General features: G+C 41.4%; 1 protein-coding gene across 1 annotated transcript in view; it reads right to left on the minus strand.

The window, feature by feature from the left end:
• wnt6b (wingless-type MMTV integration site family, member 6b) overlaps positions 1-9,894 on the minus strand; it is a 23,232-nt gene extending 13,338 nt beyond the window's left edge. The window contains 1 exon segment of the mRNA XM_046845994.1: positions 9,486-9,894. Within this exon segment, the coding sequence (XP_046701950.1) occupies positions 9,486-9,556 (71 nt within the window). The 5' untranslated portion in view covers positions 9,557-9,894.
• Between the last annotated feature and the right edge of the window lie 7,606 nt (positions 9,895-17,500).

The raw sequence follows: 17,500 nt of genomic DNA on the forward strand, positions 1-17,500 counted from the left end.
GGTGAAGGGAATTAAAAAATTGCACACTTGAAAATTACATTTATTTATTTATTTATTTATTTATTTATTTATTTATTTATTTATTTATTATAACAATAACTTTACATTCCAAATTAGACAGACCTTAAACAAACATCAGTAGATCAGGACCTACAGTAGATCCCACATCTCCATAAAGATACAGTCTCAGATTCCTGGAAGCCTCCTAATGTTCCTGCTCTAACAGCAGGCTGAAATCAACCCTAATCACAGAGGCTCGGCTCGGCTTGAAGATGGAGTGTGGAGATAATGCCGATGGGAACAGAGCAGATCTAAAACTAGGAGATAAATATCTCCTATTATGATATGTATGATATTGAAAATATTTACACAACACACAGAGCAGCATGTGGAGTAGTCCAAGCCTGGAATCTCCATTATGTCCTTCTTTTACCTCCAACACTGTAGTCTTCAACTACATTTCAGTGAAGGTGTGTGGTGGAGACATTAAACATGATCCATCATGCTTCATTAAGACATTCTTTTTATATGAGAACATGTTACATATTCTAATGGTTCAATCATTGAAATTTTAATGTAAAATGTAACTATTATAAATATGAACAATATAATAATTTTGCATTGGTATTTTTTAATAAGTTTATTTTGAGGGTATGATTAAGTAAAACCTCTAATATTATAATGAGGTCTGGAATAGGATATAATACACACACACACACACACACACACACACAGTTATCAAATGAAGGTTTTTATAATTGATGGAAAACAAAATCCAAAACTACATGGCCCTGTGTGAAGCGTAATAACTGGTGGGCCCGCCCTCAGCAGCAAGCAAGCGTTTGTGATAAGTCTGTTACAGCACTGCGGAGGAATTTAACTAATTTTTCTGAGCATGAACCTCCTTTTTAAGGTCATGCCACAGCATTTCAATAGGATTCAGGTCAGGACTTTGGCTAGGCCACTACAAAGTCTTCATTTTGGTTTTCTTCAGCCATTCAGAGGTGGACCTGCTGGTGTGTTTTGGATCAGAACCCAAGTTCCCTTCAGCTTGAGGTCATGAACAGATGGCAGGAAATTCTCCTTCAGGATTTTTTGGTAAACAGCTGAATTCATGGTTTCATTTATCACAGCAATTCTTCCAGGTCATGAAGCAGCAAAAAACATCCCCAGACCTTCACACTACCACCACCATATTTCACTGTTGGTATGATGTTCTTTTTCTGAAATGCGGTGTTACTTTTAAACCAGACGTAATGGAACACACACCTTCCAAAAAGTTCAACTTTTGTCTCGTCAATCAGAGTATTTTCCCAAAAGTCTTGGGGCTCATCAAGATGTTTTCTGGAAAAACTGAGACGAGCCTTTATGTTCTTTTGCTCAGCAGTGGTTTTGGTCTTGGAACTCTGCCTTGCAGACCATTTTTGCAGAGATTCTTTCTCATGGTGGAGTCATGAACACTGACCTTAACTGAGGAAAGTGAGGCCTGCAGTTGTTCTCAATCGTTTCAAAATTGCTTTGGATCTCTGCATGATGTCTAGCTTTTGAGGATCTTTTGGTCAAATTCACTTTGTCAGGCAGGTCCTATTTAAAAGATGTTTTGATTGTGAACAGGTGTGGCAGTAATTAGGCCTGGGGTTGTGGCTAGAAAAGTTTAACTCAGATGTGATAAACCACACTTTTAACAGGGGGCGAACACTTTCACACAGGGCCATGTAGTTGTAGGAATTAGTTTTCCTCAATATTAAAAACCTTCATTTAAAAACTGCAGCTTGTGTTTTCCTTTACTAATATTTAAATTAGGTGATGGTCTAAAACATTAAAAAGTGGGACAAACATGCAAAAAAATAAAATAAATCAGGAAGGGGGCAAACACTTATTCACACAATTATGTAAATATATATAACATGCACTACAATTTATGTTAATAGTATTGATTAGTTGATATTTGATAATTTTATGTCATTCATTTTTAAATATATAAATATTTCTGGGATCCCACAAGGTTCAATGTTCAGCTCGGTTTGAATCATTTACTAATTTTACTAAAAGTCTAATATTTCTTTTAAATGCACCACTCTTTTGTTGAATGTAATAGAGGCAGAAGCAGATGAAAAAATCATTTTTAACAGTCAAAAGAAGAAAAGGTTAAAAATGAGGTACAAAAACCAAAGAACAAAATAAACAGAAGCAGATCATGGTGTATAAAGCGGCACACAACAACGAACAGAAGCTAAACATTAAATGAGGTTTTAACACTCGTGTTCATTACAGAAAATGTGACAGAGGTGTGAAAATAGTTGTTTGACACGCTGTGTGAGATGCAGTGACTGATGGGAAATGGAGTCCAGCAATTAAAAAAATATTAATAAAAAATAAATAAATAAAGTAATATATACATATAGACATATACACACACACACACACACACAGCAGTTTCCTAATGGAGTATGAAGGTGCAGATTAGAGTCATCTCCTCTATTCAGAGTGAAATATGTAGTCAATCACAAGTTTGTGTGTGTGTGTGTGTGTGTGTGTGTGTGTGTGTGTGTGTGTGTGTGTGAAAGACTTCTCACTGTGCATTAAACTTCAGTAAGGTGTGTTATTTATTTTACTGTATGATGTCACAATCACTGAAAACAATCTGTTGATGTTCATATTGTTTGCTAATGAGGTCAGAGAGAGAAATTGTTGTGTTGATACAGGCACTTTGAGTATAAATATATAGTTTATTGCAATTAATACCAATAAAAATAGGGATAATAATTATTATTATTTAAATTATGAATTGGCTCTTTTTATTCAGATTTCCATGCAACAGAGGTTTTAATAGAAAAACCCCAATAAAAAAAAGTTGATGTGTAAAATGTAAATGAGAACAGAATGTGTTGGAACTGAGGAGAACAGTTGCTGGAGTTTTTGAATAAGAACATTGTCCTATCAGATGCAGAATTCTAGCTAACAGTGTTTTGTTGTATTTTTGTATATTTTTTATTTGAACTGAATGCTGATGATAACCCAGATGGTCCCGCTCCTCTTTAGTACGGAGGACATCATGTCCATGGTTTTAAAAGGAAATAAAAAACGTGATTTACCACAGAACAGTTTTCCACTGTGCCTCAGTAGATTATGAATGAGCTTTGGCCCAGAGAGGATGGTGGTGTTTTTAGATCATGTTCACGCATGTCTTCTTTAAATGATAGAGATTTAACCCGCATTTGTTGATGACATGCAAACTGTGTTCACAGACAATGATTTCTGGAGGTGTTAATGAGCCCATGCAGTGATTTTTATTACCGAATCATAACTGTTTTAAAAGCAGTGGCCCCTGAGGGCCCGAAAATCAGAAGCATCCAATATTGATTTATACCCTTTTTCCTTATGCACAGTTTTCTCCAGATTCTCAGAATATATAAGTCCACACTTTTATACAACTCTACACACTTCTACACCACCATTTAACACCACTCCACACACCTCTACACCACTCCACACACCTCTACACCACTCCACACACCTCTACACCACTCCACACACCTCTACACCACTCCACAAACTTCTACACCACTCCACACACCCCACACCACTCCACACACCTCTACACCACTCCACAAACTTCTACACCACTCCACACACACTTCTACACCACTCCACACACCTCTACACCACTCCACAAACTTCTACACCACTCCACAAACTTCTACACCACTCCACACACCTCTACACCACTCCACACACCTCTACACCACTCCACAAACTTCTACACCACTCCACACACCTCTACACCACTCCACACACCTCTACACCACTCCACAAACTTCTACACCACTCCACACACCTACACCACTCCACACACCTCTACACCACTCCACACACTCTACACCACTCCACACACCTCTACACCACTCCATAAACTTCTACACCACTCCACACACCTCTACACCACTCCACACACCTCTACACCACTCCACACACTTCTACACCACTCCACACACTTCTACACCACTCCACACACCTCTACACCACTCCATAAACTTCTACACCACTCCACACACCTCTACACCACTCCACACACCTCTACACCACTCCACAAACTTCTACACCACTCCACACACCTCTACACCACTCCACACACCTCTACACCACTCCACAAACTTCTACACCACTCCACACCTCTACACCACTCCACACACCTCTACACCACTCCACACACCTCTACACCACTCCACAAACTTCTACACCACTCCACACACCTCTACACCACTCCACAAACTTCTACACCACTCCACACACCTCTACACCACTCCACACACCTCTACACCACTCCACACACCTCTACACCACTCCACACACTTCTACACCACTCCACACCTCTACACCACTCCATAAACTTCTACACCACTCCACACACCTCTACACCACTCCACACACTTCTACACCACTCCACACACCTCTACACCACTCCACAAACTTCTACACCACTCCACACACCTCTACACCACTCCACACACCTCTACACCACTCCACACACTTCACACCACTCCACACACTTCTACACCACTCCACACACCTCTACACAATTCCACATACCTCTACACCACTCCACACCTCTACACCACTCCACACACTTCTACACAATTCCACACACTTCTACACCACTCCACACACCTCTACACGATTCCACATACCTCTACACCACTCTACACACCTCTACACCACTCCACACACCTCTACACCACTGCACACACCTCTACACCACTCCACACACCTCTACACCACTCCACACACTTCTACACACTTCTACACCACCATTTTACACCACTCCACACACTTCTACACCACTCCACACACCTCTACACCACTCCACACACTTCTGCACCACTCCACACACCTCTACACCACTCCACACACTTCTACACCACTCTACACACTTCTACACCACCATTTTACACCACTTCACACACTTTTACACCACTGCACACACCTTTACACCATTCCACATACTTCTACACCACTCCACACACATACACCACTCCACACACTTCTACACCACTCCACACCCCATTGTACACCACTCCACACACTTTTACACCACTCCACACACGTCTACACCACTCTTCACACTTCTACACCACCTTTGTACACCATTCCACACACTTCTTCACCATTCCACACACTTCTACACCACTCTACACACTTCTACCCCACCATTGTACACCACTCCACACACTTCTACACCATTCCACACTTCTACACCATTCCACATACTTCTACACCACTCCACACACTTCTACACCACTCCACACACTTCTTCACCATTCCACACTTCTACACCACTCCACACATTTCTACACCACCATTGAACACCACTCCACACACATTTACACCACTCCACACATTTACACCACTCCACACACATTTACACCACCATTGTACACCACTCCACACACTTCTACACCATTCCACACACTTCTATACCATTCCACACTTCTTCACCATTCCACACACTTCTTCACCACTCTACACACTTCTACACCACTCCACACACTTCAACACCACTCCACACACCTCTACACCACTCCACACACTTTTACACCACCATTGTACATCACTCCACACACTTCTACACCATTCCACACACTTCTATACCATTCCACACACTTCTTCACCATTCCACACACCTCTACACCACTCACACACTTCTACACACTTCTACCACTCCACACACTTCTACACCATTCTATTCTACACATTTCTACACAATTCTACACACTTTTACACCACTCTAGACACAAAACCACATTTCTACACAGCTCTACACGCTTCTGCCACACTCTACACTTTTGCATGCCACAGTGCAATGCACACTTCTACACAACTGAGAATTCTTCTATAAATCTCTACATTTTTTTGCAGCACTCTACACACTTCTACACCACTTCACAATAATTGGCACTCCTCTACACACCTCAGTACACTTCCCTACATAATTTTATACTTTTCGAAACCACCTTACAATTTCTATACCACTTAATTTTTCTTCACCAATCTACACACTTGACACAATTCTACACTTTCACAGCAAGTCTACACACTTCCACAACACTTTACAGTCTTACCAATCAATCTAGACTCTTTTTCACCAATTTACATGCTTCTACTCTGGTCTGCATGTTTCTAGAAATTGTTTGACCAGAGAACACTTTTTTCATCTACTGATATGTAAGCACTGTTCACATTTCTACACACTTTTACATGAATTCATCAAATCCTACATATTTTTTAATTTCTACACCATTTCACACCCACCATGTTTCACCCTGGTCTACACATGTTCACCATTGTACAACGTTATATGTGTATGGGGTGACCCATGTACCCATAAACACACAGACAAAACACACACACACACACAAACTGACCCATTACAAGTGTGCAATACTTACAAAACACAATCACAGACATTTACACTGAGGACACACACAGACAAAACATATGTTCGAACACAAACACAAAGTAGCACATACATTATATCTCGTATAAGACACAGTTAGAATTTGTTGTAAGTTAACACACACATACACACACACACACACACACACACACACACACCTGGCTGTGTGCCCACATGTGACTCCACCCCCTGAGTGTTTCCAGTCTCTCAGGGCCTTTCATCTGTTCGGCCGTCCCGCTGTCCATCACACACACTCATCACACACTCACAGATAACACTGCACTCTACAGAGCCTCATTGTCCACTGGACCTCCAGGTGTGTGTGGGAGTGTACACACACACACACACACACACACACACACACACACACACACACAGCTGTGGTTGAGTCTGAGAGTCCCAGTGCATTTCTATGTCATGTTTTTGTTTTATTCAACTAATATTCGAACTTTTCTCGAGGTTCACGCTGTGAGAACCCTGCTGCTACTCAAGTGTGAAACGTGTACACAAGCCATAAGCTAAGTAAAGGCTGAGGATGACCGTTTAGGTCACTAACACAAGAATTAGAGCTACACTGCCAAGCTTAGCATAAATATTAATATTAAAAACCTACTTTAGGTGTATCTGCTATCATTCTGTCAAAAGCATCTCAACATGTGTGTGAAAACCTTTTAGAATGATACAAAGACACGTGAAAAAAACATGCATCCATCCCATAATTCCATCTCATAGTTCCCTTCAGTAAAGTTATGAGGCATATGAAAAGACAAAAATCAGAAAAAACAAATCTCACAATATAAAGTATTTATATTATTACATGGCTTATAGAATCTGATTCATTATTAGACACAGACACACACACACACACACACACACACACACACACACTCACAGTTTGCTACAAGCAGCTGGTCTCCACCTCCATTTAAGGACAAATGAGGTGAAAATGTGAAATGTGGAGAGATTTCGTTTTAAAAGTCTACGTGTTGCTTAAATCGTTTGGTCTGTGTTTATTAAACACTACTTTCCGTGTGTGTGTGTGTGTGTGTGTGTGTGTGTGGCTTTCGGGTCGAGTGAACTGAGTGTGTGACGACACCCATCGCCTGCAGCTGTACCTCAAATTCCAACTGTGACCCCTTTAATGTCTCGACCTGCCAATTACGCTTAGACCTGCAGCTAGACACAAACATGCGCACACACACACACACACACACACACACACACACACACACACACACACACTCTTTAAAGTAGTTCCTGTCTGGAAATGTCATTTTAGGTCTTTGAGATTTGAATTACTACTGATTTGTTGAACTCTGATTGGATCAGTCTTCAGCTTCACTCTGTTCATTTTGGGTTCAGTTTGTTGACTATATTTTAAAAAAACATCTGAAAACGGTGATGTTACTATGTACCTTCACGTAGTATGCTATGTATTAGGCTATGTAACTTCACCCTGATTCAAGATAACTAGTATCATACCAGCCTCCTGGAGTCTCCTCGATTTCTCTGCAGCATCCACCTGGCTGTCTGATCTTTCTAGATCATTCCAAATTGCCAACGATACCAAATGTCCTTTTTTACATTTATTTTTGTACAGAAGATTTGATCCAGATCGACCTACTATTATCCCATTGATATAACTAAGCATTTAAGGGGCCTTGCTCAGAGGCCCATTAACAAGATCTAAATGCATGTCCTTCTGACCAGAAATCCAATGTCTTAGGCATTGAGCTTCCACATCCCCATATATATTAAACCCATGCCCTTTGGACATATCCACCTTGCTCATCTCACCTCTGATCTTTCTAGAACTTTCCACCTGACCCTGCCAGTGATATCTCTGGAGTACCAGCTGGCCCTGACCCCCTGATTTTTAAGAACCATCTATTTAATCTTATTATGTCCCACTCCTGTTTTTTTGATGACGTTCAACTATCTTTTTTTGATTTTGAAGTCATACACTTGGTCATGCCTCTTCAGCTCTCTCGATTTATTCACCTGGCTCCACCCTGATCTCTTAGAAGGCATCTAATTCCACTCCATCAGCTCATTTAAGCCTTCACCTGCCCCACCCCTGATCCCTCTTCAAACATCTAATCGCACTCCATCACCTCTTCCAAGATTCCACCTTGCCCCACCTCTAATTTTTCAGAAGACCTCTAATCACACCCCATCAGCGGTCTCAAGCCTCCACCTACCCCACCCCTGACCTCACTGGAGTCAAATAACCCCCTCCATCAGCTCTCTTAAGCCTCCACATGGCCCCACATCTGATCTCACTGAAGGCATTTTATTTCAATCTTTAGCTTTATCAAAACTCCACCTGCTCCACCCCTGATCTCTTTGTAGACATCTAATCCAATTCCATCAGCCTTTTGAATCCTCCAAATGGCCCCACCCCTGGTCTTTCTGGAAGCATCTAATCCCACAGTATTAGCTCTCTTGAACCTCCATATGGCCCCACCTCTGATCTCCACCGACTAGACCCACCCTAGTTTCTCTAAAGGTTTCTAAACCTACCCTATCACCTGTCAATAAATGCAATCATCATCATCATTATTACTTTAGTTTACTGGATCCATCTGATCATCCTTTTTAAGCACTTAGAAGGCATCCATATCCCCCCTTCCCGTATTTCTCCAGAGCATCTACCTGGCTTCAACTCCTCATTTCTCCAGAGCATCTACCTGGCTCTTCTTGCTTCACTAGACTTACCTGCCTTACTCTGCATTCTCAGGAGATCTGGAGGCATCATTTTGGCTCTGCCCCCAATTCCTCATAGCACTGCTAGTAGTGACTTGAATGATGCGGAAAATGTGAGAAATCTTTTATAACTGTATATCTGTTCAACACACACACACACACACACACACACACACACACACACACACACACACACACACACACACAGAGTATGCAGACAGTAGAGATTCTTCAACAGCTAGTAGACCCAGCATAGATGAACACACACACACTCATACACACACACACACACACAGACACACACACACATGTTGCTGGTACTCACCACCACATGCCGATGATGTTGACGGGGCAAAGCAGGATGAAGAAGAGGGCAAGCTGGTACTGAGAGCGCATGGTGGGATGGAACTGAGATGAGGATGATGATGATGATGATGATGATAATGGTGATGTTGACGAGGATAATTAACCTCTGTATGAGTGTGCAGCCTTTTGCACTTGTACACCAGTTCTTAGAGTACGCACTTGCACCAAAATTATTGTTCTTGCTCCTACACACTCATCCCTGCATGACAACAGGTTTTTGTCCCAGAAGAAGAAGAAGAAGAAGAAGAAGCTGTAGATATGAAATAAAACAATAATAAAAATTGAATTCAGAAATAAATTCCACGGAGACACGGCATGTGTTCCAGCAGCTGTGTGGTTGGAGGGAGCTGGAGCTTCCCTCACACCGGCGCCGCTTCACTGTGAATCTGTCAGTGTTTCCCCAGCGGCTCTGTCCTACTCCACACAGAGGGTTGCCAGATTGCACCAACATCCACGTGAGGGTCAATAAACAGATTGGGTACATGTACATTAATGCACACAGTGAAATTCTCTCTGCAGGTCAGACATGATACAGAGCCCCTGGACCACACAGGGTTAAGGGGTTGCTCAAGCATGGCAGTTTGGTGATACATGGGCTTGAACCCCCAACCTTCTGATCAGTAACCCAGAGCCTTAACCACTGGTCTACCATCTCCATTAATTGAAGGTGGAGGTGGGAGCGTAGTGCTTATGGCATTAGACTTTGGGTCTAATGTCCATAAGTTTAAATCCAAGCTGCCACTCCTGGGCCCCTGAGCAAGGCCCTTAACCCATTATATAAATATAACTGTTATGTTTCTTCATTTGATGCAGTAGAGTTACTCACCCTCACCGAATGCTTTATTTCTCTTATTCTCGTAATATATATCTATTATATAGTTATTTAAAACAGAACATTAGACATTTTAATGCTTTTATACTTATTTAAATTAGATATACAGCTGACACTGGAGACTCCTTCTGTAAAAATAAAAATAAAAATCTCTTTATCATGAAACCAACCAAGTGTCCCCCAACTACTTGCCACTGAGCTCCTTCACTACAGTAGATGTTTGTGCAGAGTTTACAGCATCATCAGGTACTCCCTCACATTCCAGTCACGTACTGTTCAACCTTCTTCCATCAAGAAGAAGATACAGGAACATACACACCATAACCATCACCACCACCACCATTACCATAATAAACTCCACACTACACCTATCTATCTATCTATCTATCTATCTATCTATCTATCTATCTATCTATCTATCTATCTATCTATCTATCTGTCTGTCTGTCTGTCTGTCTGTCATAAACACTATAAAACAATGTCCATGTCTTTGTGATCATGCGTTACTATAGAAACGATAAAAACATTGCGCAGGCATTAATACGAATCTGCACTACTATCAAAGCAGCAGTTATAGAATTTATCACCACCTTCTGACCAATCAGAGTCCAGAACTATTATGTGCTGAGTTAAGCATGATCTGGCAACCATGTTCGGCTCAGCAGTTCCAGGTGAAGACCAGATCTTCGTGCAGTGTGTGTGTGTGTGTGTGTGTGTGTGTGTGTGTGTGTGTGTGTGTAGCTCAGAACTTTTCCTGCAGTGAGAAATGTGCTTTATTCTCCCTGCTGAGGGACGAAATGAGACGTTCAGAGAGAAAATAAAGCTCCGACCTTCTGACTGATGAATCCGCCAATTCTTTCTGTGTTTATTATTCATATAATTCTCACACACACACACACACACACACACACACACACACACACACACACACACACACACAATTATAAAAAAAAAGCTCATTCGTGTGATGCCTGAATGCAGAGAGCAATAAATAAAACTAAATAACAGATGACAGAGACTTTTTGTGACTTTTTTCCTGACGTGTCATTGGGTGATAAATCAGCCTGAAACATGGAGATGTGAAGAGTGAGATGTTCTGTAGCTTCGCTTCATGTTTCAACACGATAAACAATATTGTGTAATATGCAAACAAAGCTGCAGCGGCTGTGAATCACAGGATCGATACGCCAATACAATCAGCTCCAGATCTTCTTCTCAGTGTGTGTTAGAGGCTCAGGAACATTCCTCACCTGTCTGATACAGCCGGAGGGTCCAGGAAGAAACCCAAACCCTCCATTCCCCCTCTACCTCTCCGTCTGTAGAATCTGTCTATACGAAGTCTTCTCAGGTATTTATCATCATGACCTAATGACACAATTATTACAGCACAGGTACTATATCCCAACCCCCCACCACCACCGCCACCATCCCTCACAAAGGTACTAACATCAGCAAACACACCTTCATTACACCGTTTTGTTACCTGAATCAGGTGTTTGTAGACCAGTATTCTCCATAACAGGTGTTTTACAGTGTTTTAGAGTTTAATAAACTACTGTATGAGACATTTCTGTAATATTTTACTGCAGCTTTGCTTCGGAATGCAAACGAATGCGAAGCTTCGTTCGACCTGAAACACCACCTGGTCGTGTTCATAAAAGTAAAACACTTAGTTTCAGTCCTTCAGGTGTAAATCAGGTTCTCTTCATGAACCACAGCAGGTGCTTTAATGTGTTATTAGACCTTTTTACCTGCGTTAATGCATGATGCAGCACATTCTCTCTCTTCCTCTGTGTGTGTGTGTGTGTGTGTGTGTGTGTGTGTGTGTGTGTGTGTGTGTGTGTATCAGATGGACTGTTTCTCTCTCTCTCTCTCTTTCTCTCTTTCTCTCTGTTTTTTTTTGGCCATGCCTATTTGATGTTTTTCTTCCCCTCCAGCTTCTAACAGTGCAATGTGGACCATGTGTGACCTGCAGGTGTGTGTTTGTGTGTGTGTGTGTGTGTGTGTGTGGCTCTGATTCATCATTACATGAAAGACGAGAGAGATAACTCTACTAATGATGGAGGAGCTGTAATCACATGATCCTGGGTACCTGGTAGCTGGAGATGATATAACTGACCCATGAGGTTCCTCATTGTTTTGAACCCTTCCTGACATCTTCCAGCTCGCATGACCTGGACAATAATATCCTGTACACAAATACATTGGAGGATGAAGACGGACCGAGCGACATTAAAAAGCAATATGTGCTGTGAATGTAAAGATATAAAAGAAGTGGTGAAGGTTCTTATCCCCTGTTCCAGCGTTGCTGTGTCAGGGCTGATCCTGAGCTCTGGTCCAAGGTTCCTAAAATACTGGAAGAAATGTGTATATGTTACAGATACAGAGGCTGTGAATAGAAAGACAGTGTTTTTTCTGGTGTTTGAGACACGTGTAGGTTCTTTTGGTTTCTATGCAAACTATGAACTTGTGGAAAAACGTTAAGCTGGAGAACAGGAGAGAAGATGTTAGCACCCCCACAGTCAAACATGGAGGTAGAAGCTTCAAGTTTTATGGTTGTTTTGGAGATTTGTTTCAGAAAATAAACACCATGCAGTTCCGTCTGGGCTGCGCCTCATTGGAACCGACTTCACCGTACAACATGACGATGAGGCGAAGTGACGAATGCGTCTGAGTTCTGTGTGTTATTTAGAAAGTAAACAGTCGCCTGGAGTGTATTTATCATGGAAGACCTGCCGAGTCACCACACCTCAATCCTACTGAACTGCTCTGGGATGAACTGAGTCATAAGAAAGAAATCTCCAACTAGTGAAGATGTTTTACAAGATGCACAGCAAATAGTTTCAGCTGAATGTTTGGAAAAACAAACTGGATGCTGAGAGTGTGTGAAGCTGTTCTTCATGCTAATGGAGGATTTTTCAATGAAAATAAGTTCTGGATATTTATAGATTTGTTTGGTCAAAGGAAATCTTCACATTACCGAGTTTGTTGCATAGAAATGAATGTAACATGCATCAAACCATAAAACACTTGTTTCTTTTCCAAAATTATTGACACACACTATAAATGTCCTTTTCTTCTAAAAGATCGGGACTGGGCTACATGCTAGGCTAAAGGCCACCATCTGCTCTCTTAAGAACAAACTTGATGAGCTCCGAATCCACAAGAACTTTCTTATTCTATTCCATATCTACTAAAACATATCCCAAACCTACCAAGCAATTCCTCATCATGGGCAATCAGACCACACCCTTGTTCTTGCTCAAATAGGAGAAATATTAAATGGAGACTCTGAACATTTGGTCTGAAGCATCTGAAACAGTAATCTGGGATTTTTTTATGTTTTGTCTGAAACATTTTTAAAAAAGAAGCTACTCAGTGCTCTCACATGCATCTTAACGACAAGACATCAGTAGTTATAAGGAAATGTCGTGAATCACCACACCATCACGTTGCTCTCGCCACAATGAAAATGCTCTTCAAGACTCACATGTCCATTTTAGGAGCTTTAGTTGGTCTACAGCAGGGGTGTCCAATCTTTTCCACAAGGAGCTGCTGTGGGTGCAGGTTTTCATTCCAAACAATGAAGTTCACACCAAATTCCACCTGTTAAAATCTAATGGCTTTTATTTACAATGACTATCAGGTGTGGCCCTTGATTGCTTAGAATAAAAACCTGCACCCACAGCAGTTCTTTGTGGAAATGATTGGACACCTCTGGTCTACAGGATCAGCATGGGCTTACTGTCTGCTCCACATAGCAAGCTGTGATGCTCTGTGTGTTCTCTCTCCCTTCTTTTAGAGCCAGCAGCAAATTTATCAACAGTTTGTTTTGCAGTAAATCTTATGTTGGATCAGACACGTCAGACTGGCCTTCTCTTCTGACAGACATCAGTGAACCTTAATGTCTGTATCCTGGAGAACAGTTCCACAGTTGTCCCTCCTTGAAACATTGTTAGAAAGGTTCTAAACCATGCATACCGCTTACTAAACCCAACAAGACCTCAGGTTTTGGAGACATCTGATCTCAGTTGTTTAAACATCAAAATGTGGCCCTCATCAAAGTCCCTCAGATCCCTCACTATTTGTTCATGCTTTCAACAATCAACTTTATGAACTTTGACAGTTTACTTGCTGCCTAATAAATAAATCACATCCTTTAAAGGTACCAATGTAATAAGACTATCTATCTATCTATCTATCTATCTATCTATCTATCTATCTATCTATCTATCTAATCACTTATAGGTCTCTCTCTCTCTCTCTCTCTCTCTCTCTCTCTGTTATATTCAAAATAAAGATTTAATAACAATGGCTAACTCATATGTTTGAGTGTGTGTGTGTGTGTGTGTGTGTGTGTGTGTGTGTGTGTGTGTGTGTGTGTTTTGTTTGGGAGGAGTGGTGTTTCATACTTGGCTTAAAACCGTATGGACAATAAAGATCGCATTTCAAAGTGCAGCAGGGTGTTAAATACACACACACACACACACACACACACACACACACACACACACACACACACACACCGACATGCACACATTATCTCCCCCGTACGATTAAAAATCCCACTTCACATAATGCCCTCAAGTTCAAACATTAGTGTTAAATCAGAACCACATGGCAGCTCTCACACTCGTCTTTCCTGAATCTCGCTCCAGGAAGCCGAGTTTGTGGAATTCTTTCACTGGGACGGGATTCTAAGGTGGAAAACTTCAACATGACCACTGTTCTGCTCTACTGCACTTTCACTAACACAACCATTAACTACATTAGATGTTACCAGTGAGCTAAACCTATACAGGTAAGGGGTTAAAAGGGTTGCTGTAGATTAGAGGGTAAAATCAGTGGTTTAGGTCAGTGTTAGGGTCTGGGGTTAATGTTAGGGGTCTGGGGTAATGTTCGGGGTTCCGGTTAATGTTAGGGATCTGGGGTTAATGTTAGGGGTTCAGGTTAATGCTATGGGTCTGGGATTAATTTCAGGGGATAAGTTAATGTTTGGGGTTTGGGTTAATGTTAAGGGTTTAGGTTAATGTTAGGGGTCTGAACTTAATGCTAGGGATTGGGGTAATGTTAGGATCAGGTAAATGTTAGGGATTGGGTAAATAGTAGGGGTCTGGGGTTACCGTTAGGGGTTCGGGTTAATGTTAGGGTTTGGGTTAATGTTAGGGTTTAGGATATTGTTAGGGTTTGGGTTAATGTTAGGGTCTGGGGTTAATGTTAGGGTTTAGATCAGTGTTAGGGCTTTGGATTTTTGTTAGGGGTTTAGTTTAATGTTAAAGATTTGGGTTCATGTTAGGGTCTGGGGTCACTGTTAGGGTTTAGGTTAATGTTACGGGTTTATGTTAATGTTAGGGTTTGGGTTAATGCTAGCCGATTAGGGTAATGTAAGGGGATCTGGTTAATGTTAGGGTTTGGGTTAATGTTAGGGTCTGGGGTTAACATTAGGGTTCAGATCAGTGTTAGGGTTTAGGTTAATGTAAGGGGTCTGGGGTTAATGTTGGGGGTCTGGAGTTAATGCTAGAGGATTAGGGTAATGTAAGGGTGATCTGGTTAATGTTAGGGTTTGGGTTAATGTTGGGTGTCTGGGGTTACTGTTAGGGGTTGGTTTAATGTTAGGGTTTAGGTTAATGTTAGGGTTTAGGTTAATGTTAGGGGTTCAGGTTAATGTCAAAGGTTTAGGTTATTGTTAGGGTTTGGGTTATTGTTAGGGTTTAGGTTAATGTTACGGGTTTATGTTAATGTTAGGGTTTGGGTTAATGCTAGCCGATTAGGGTAATGTAAGGGGATCTGGTTAATGTTAGGGTTTGGGTTAATGTTAGGGTCTGGGGTTAACATTAGGGTTCAGATCAGTGTTAGGGTTTAGGTTAATGTAAGGGGTCTGGGGTTAATGTTGGGGGTCTGGAGTTAATGCTAGAGGATTAGGGTAATGTAAGGGTGATCTGGTTAATGTTAGGGTTTGGGTTAATGTTGGGTGTCTGGGGTTACTGTTAGGGGTTGGTTTAATGTTAGGGTTTAGGTTAATGTTAGGGTTTAGGTTAATGTTAGGGGTTCAGGTTAATGCTATGGGTCTGGGATTAATTTCAGGGATAAGTTAATGTTTGGGGTTTGGGTTAATGTTAAGGGTTTAGGTTAATGTTAGGGTCTGAACTTAATGCTAGGGATTGGGGTAATGTTAGGATCAGGTAAATGTTAGGGATTGGGTAAATAGTAGGGGTCTGGGGTTAACGTTAGGGTTTAAGTTACCGTTAGGGGTTCGGGTTAATGTTAGGTTTGGGTTAATGTTAGGGTTTAGGATATTGTTAGGGTTTGGGTTAATGTTAGGGGTCTGGGGTTAATGTTAGGGTTTAGATCAGTGTTAGGGCTTTGGATTTTTGTTAGGGGTTTAGTTTAATGTTAAAGATTTGGGTTCATGTTAGGGTCTGGGGTCACTGTTAGGGTTTAGGTTAATTTAAGGGTTCAGGTTAATGTCAAAGGTTTAGGTTATTGTTAGGGTTTGGGTTATTGTTAGGGTTTAGGTTAATGTTACGGGTTTATGTTAATGTTAGGGTTTGGGTTAATGCTAGCCGATTAGGGTAATGTAAGGGGATCTGGTTAATGTTAGGGTTTGGGTTAATGTTAGGGTCTGGGGTTAACATTAGGGTTCAGATCAGTGTTAGGGTTTAGGTTAATGTAAGGGGTCTGGGGTTAATGTTGGGGGTCTGGAGTTAATGCTAGAGGATTAGGGTAATGTAAGGGTGATCTGGTTAATGTTAGGGGTCTGGGGTTAATGTTAGGGTTTGGGTTAATGTTAGGGTTTAGGTTTAAAGTTAGGGGTCTGGGGTAATGTTCGGGGTTCCGGTTAATGTTAGGATCAGGTAAATGTTAGGGATTAGGTTGATGTTAGGGGTCTGGGGTTAATGTTAGGGATTAGGTTGATGTTTGGGGTTTAGGTTATTGTTAGGGGTTTAGGTTCATGTTAAGGGTCTGGGGTTAATGTTAGGGGTTCAGATCAGTGTTAGTGGTCTGGGTTAATGTTAGGGGTCTAGGTTATTGTTAGGGGTTTAGGTTGATGTTAGGGGTCTGAAGTTAATGCTAGGGGATTGAGATTAGAATTTATGGTACATCATTACTGTAACCTTTCGTACTGTTACACTTTTGATACC

This window comes from Silurus meridionalis, chromosome 3, assembly GCF_014805685.1.
Source record: "Silurus meridionalis isolate SWU-2019-XX chromosome 3, ASM1480568v1, whole genome shotgun sequence".
NCBI classification, from domain to species: domain Eukaryota; kingdom Metazoa; phylum Chordata; class Actinopteri; order Siluriformes; family Siluridae; genus Silurus; species Silurus meridionalis.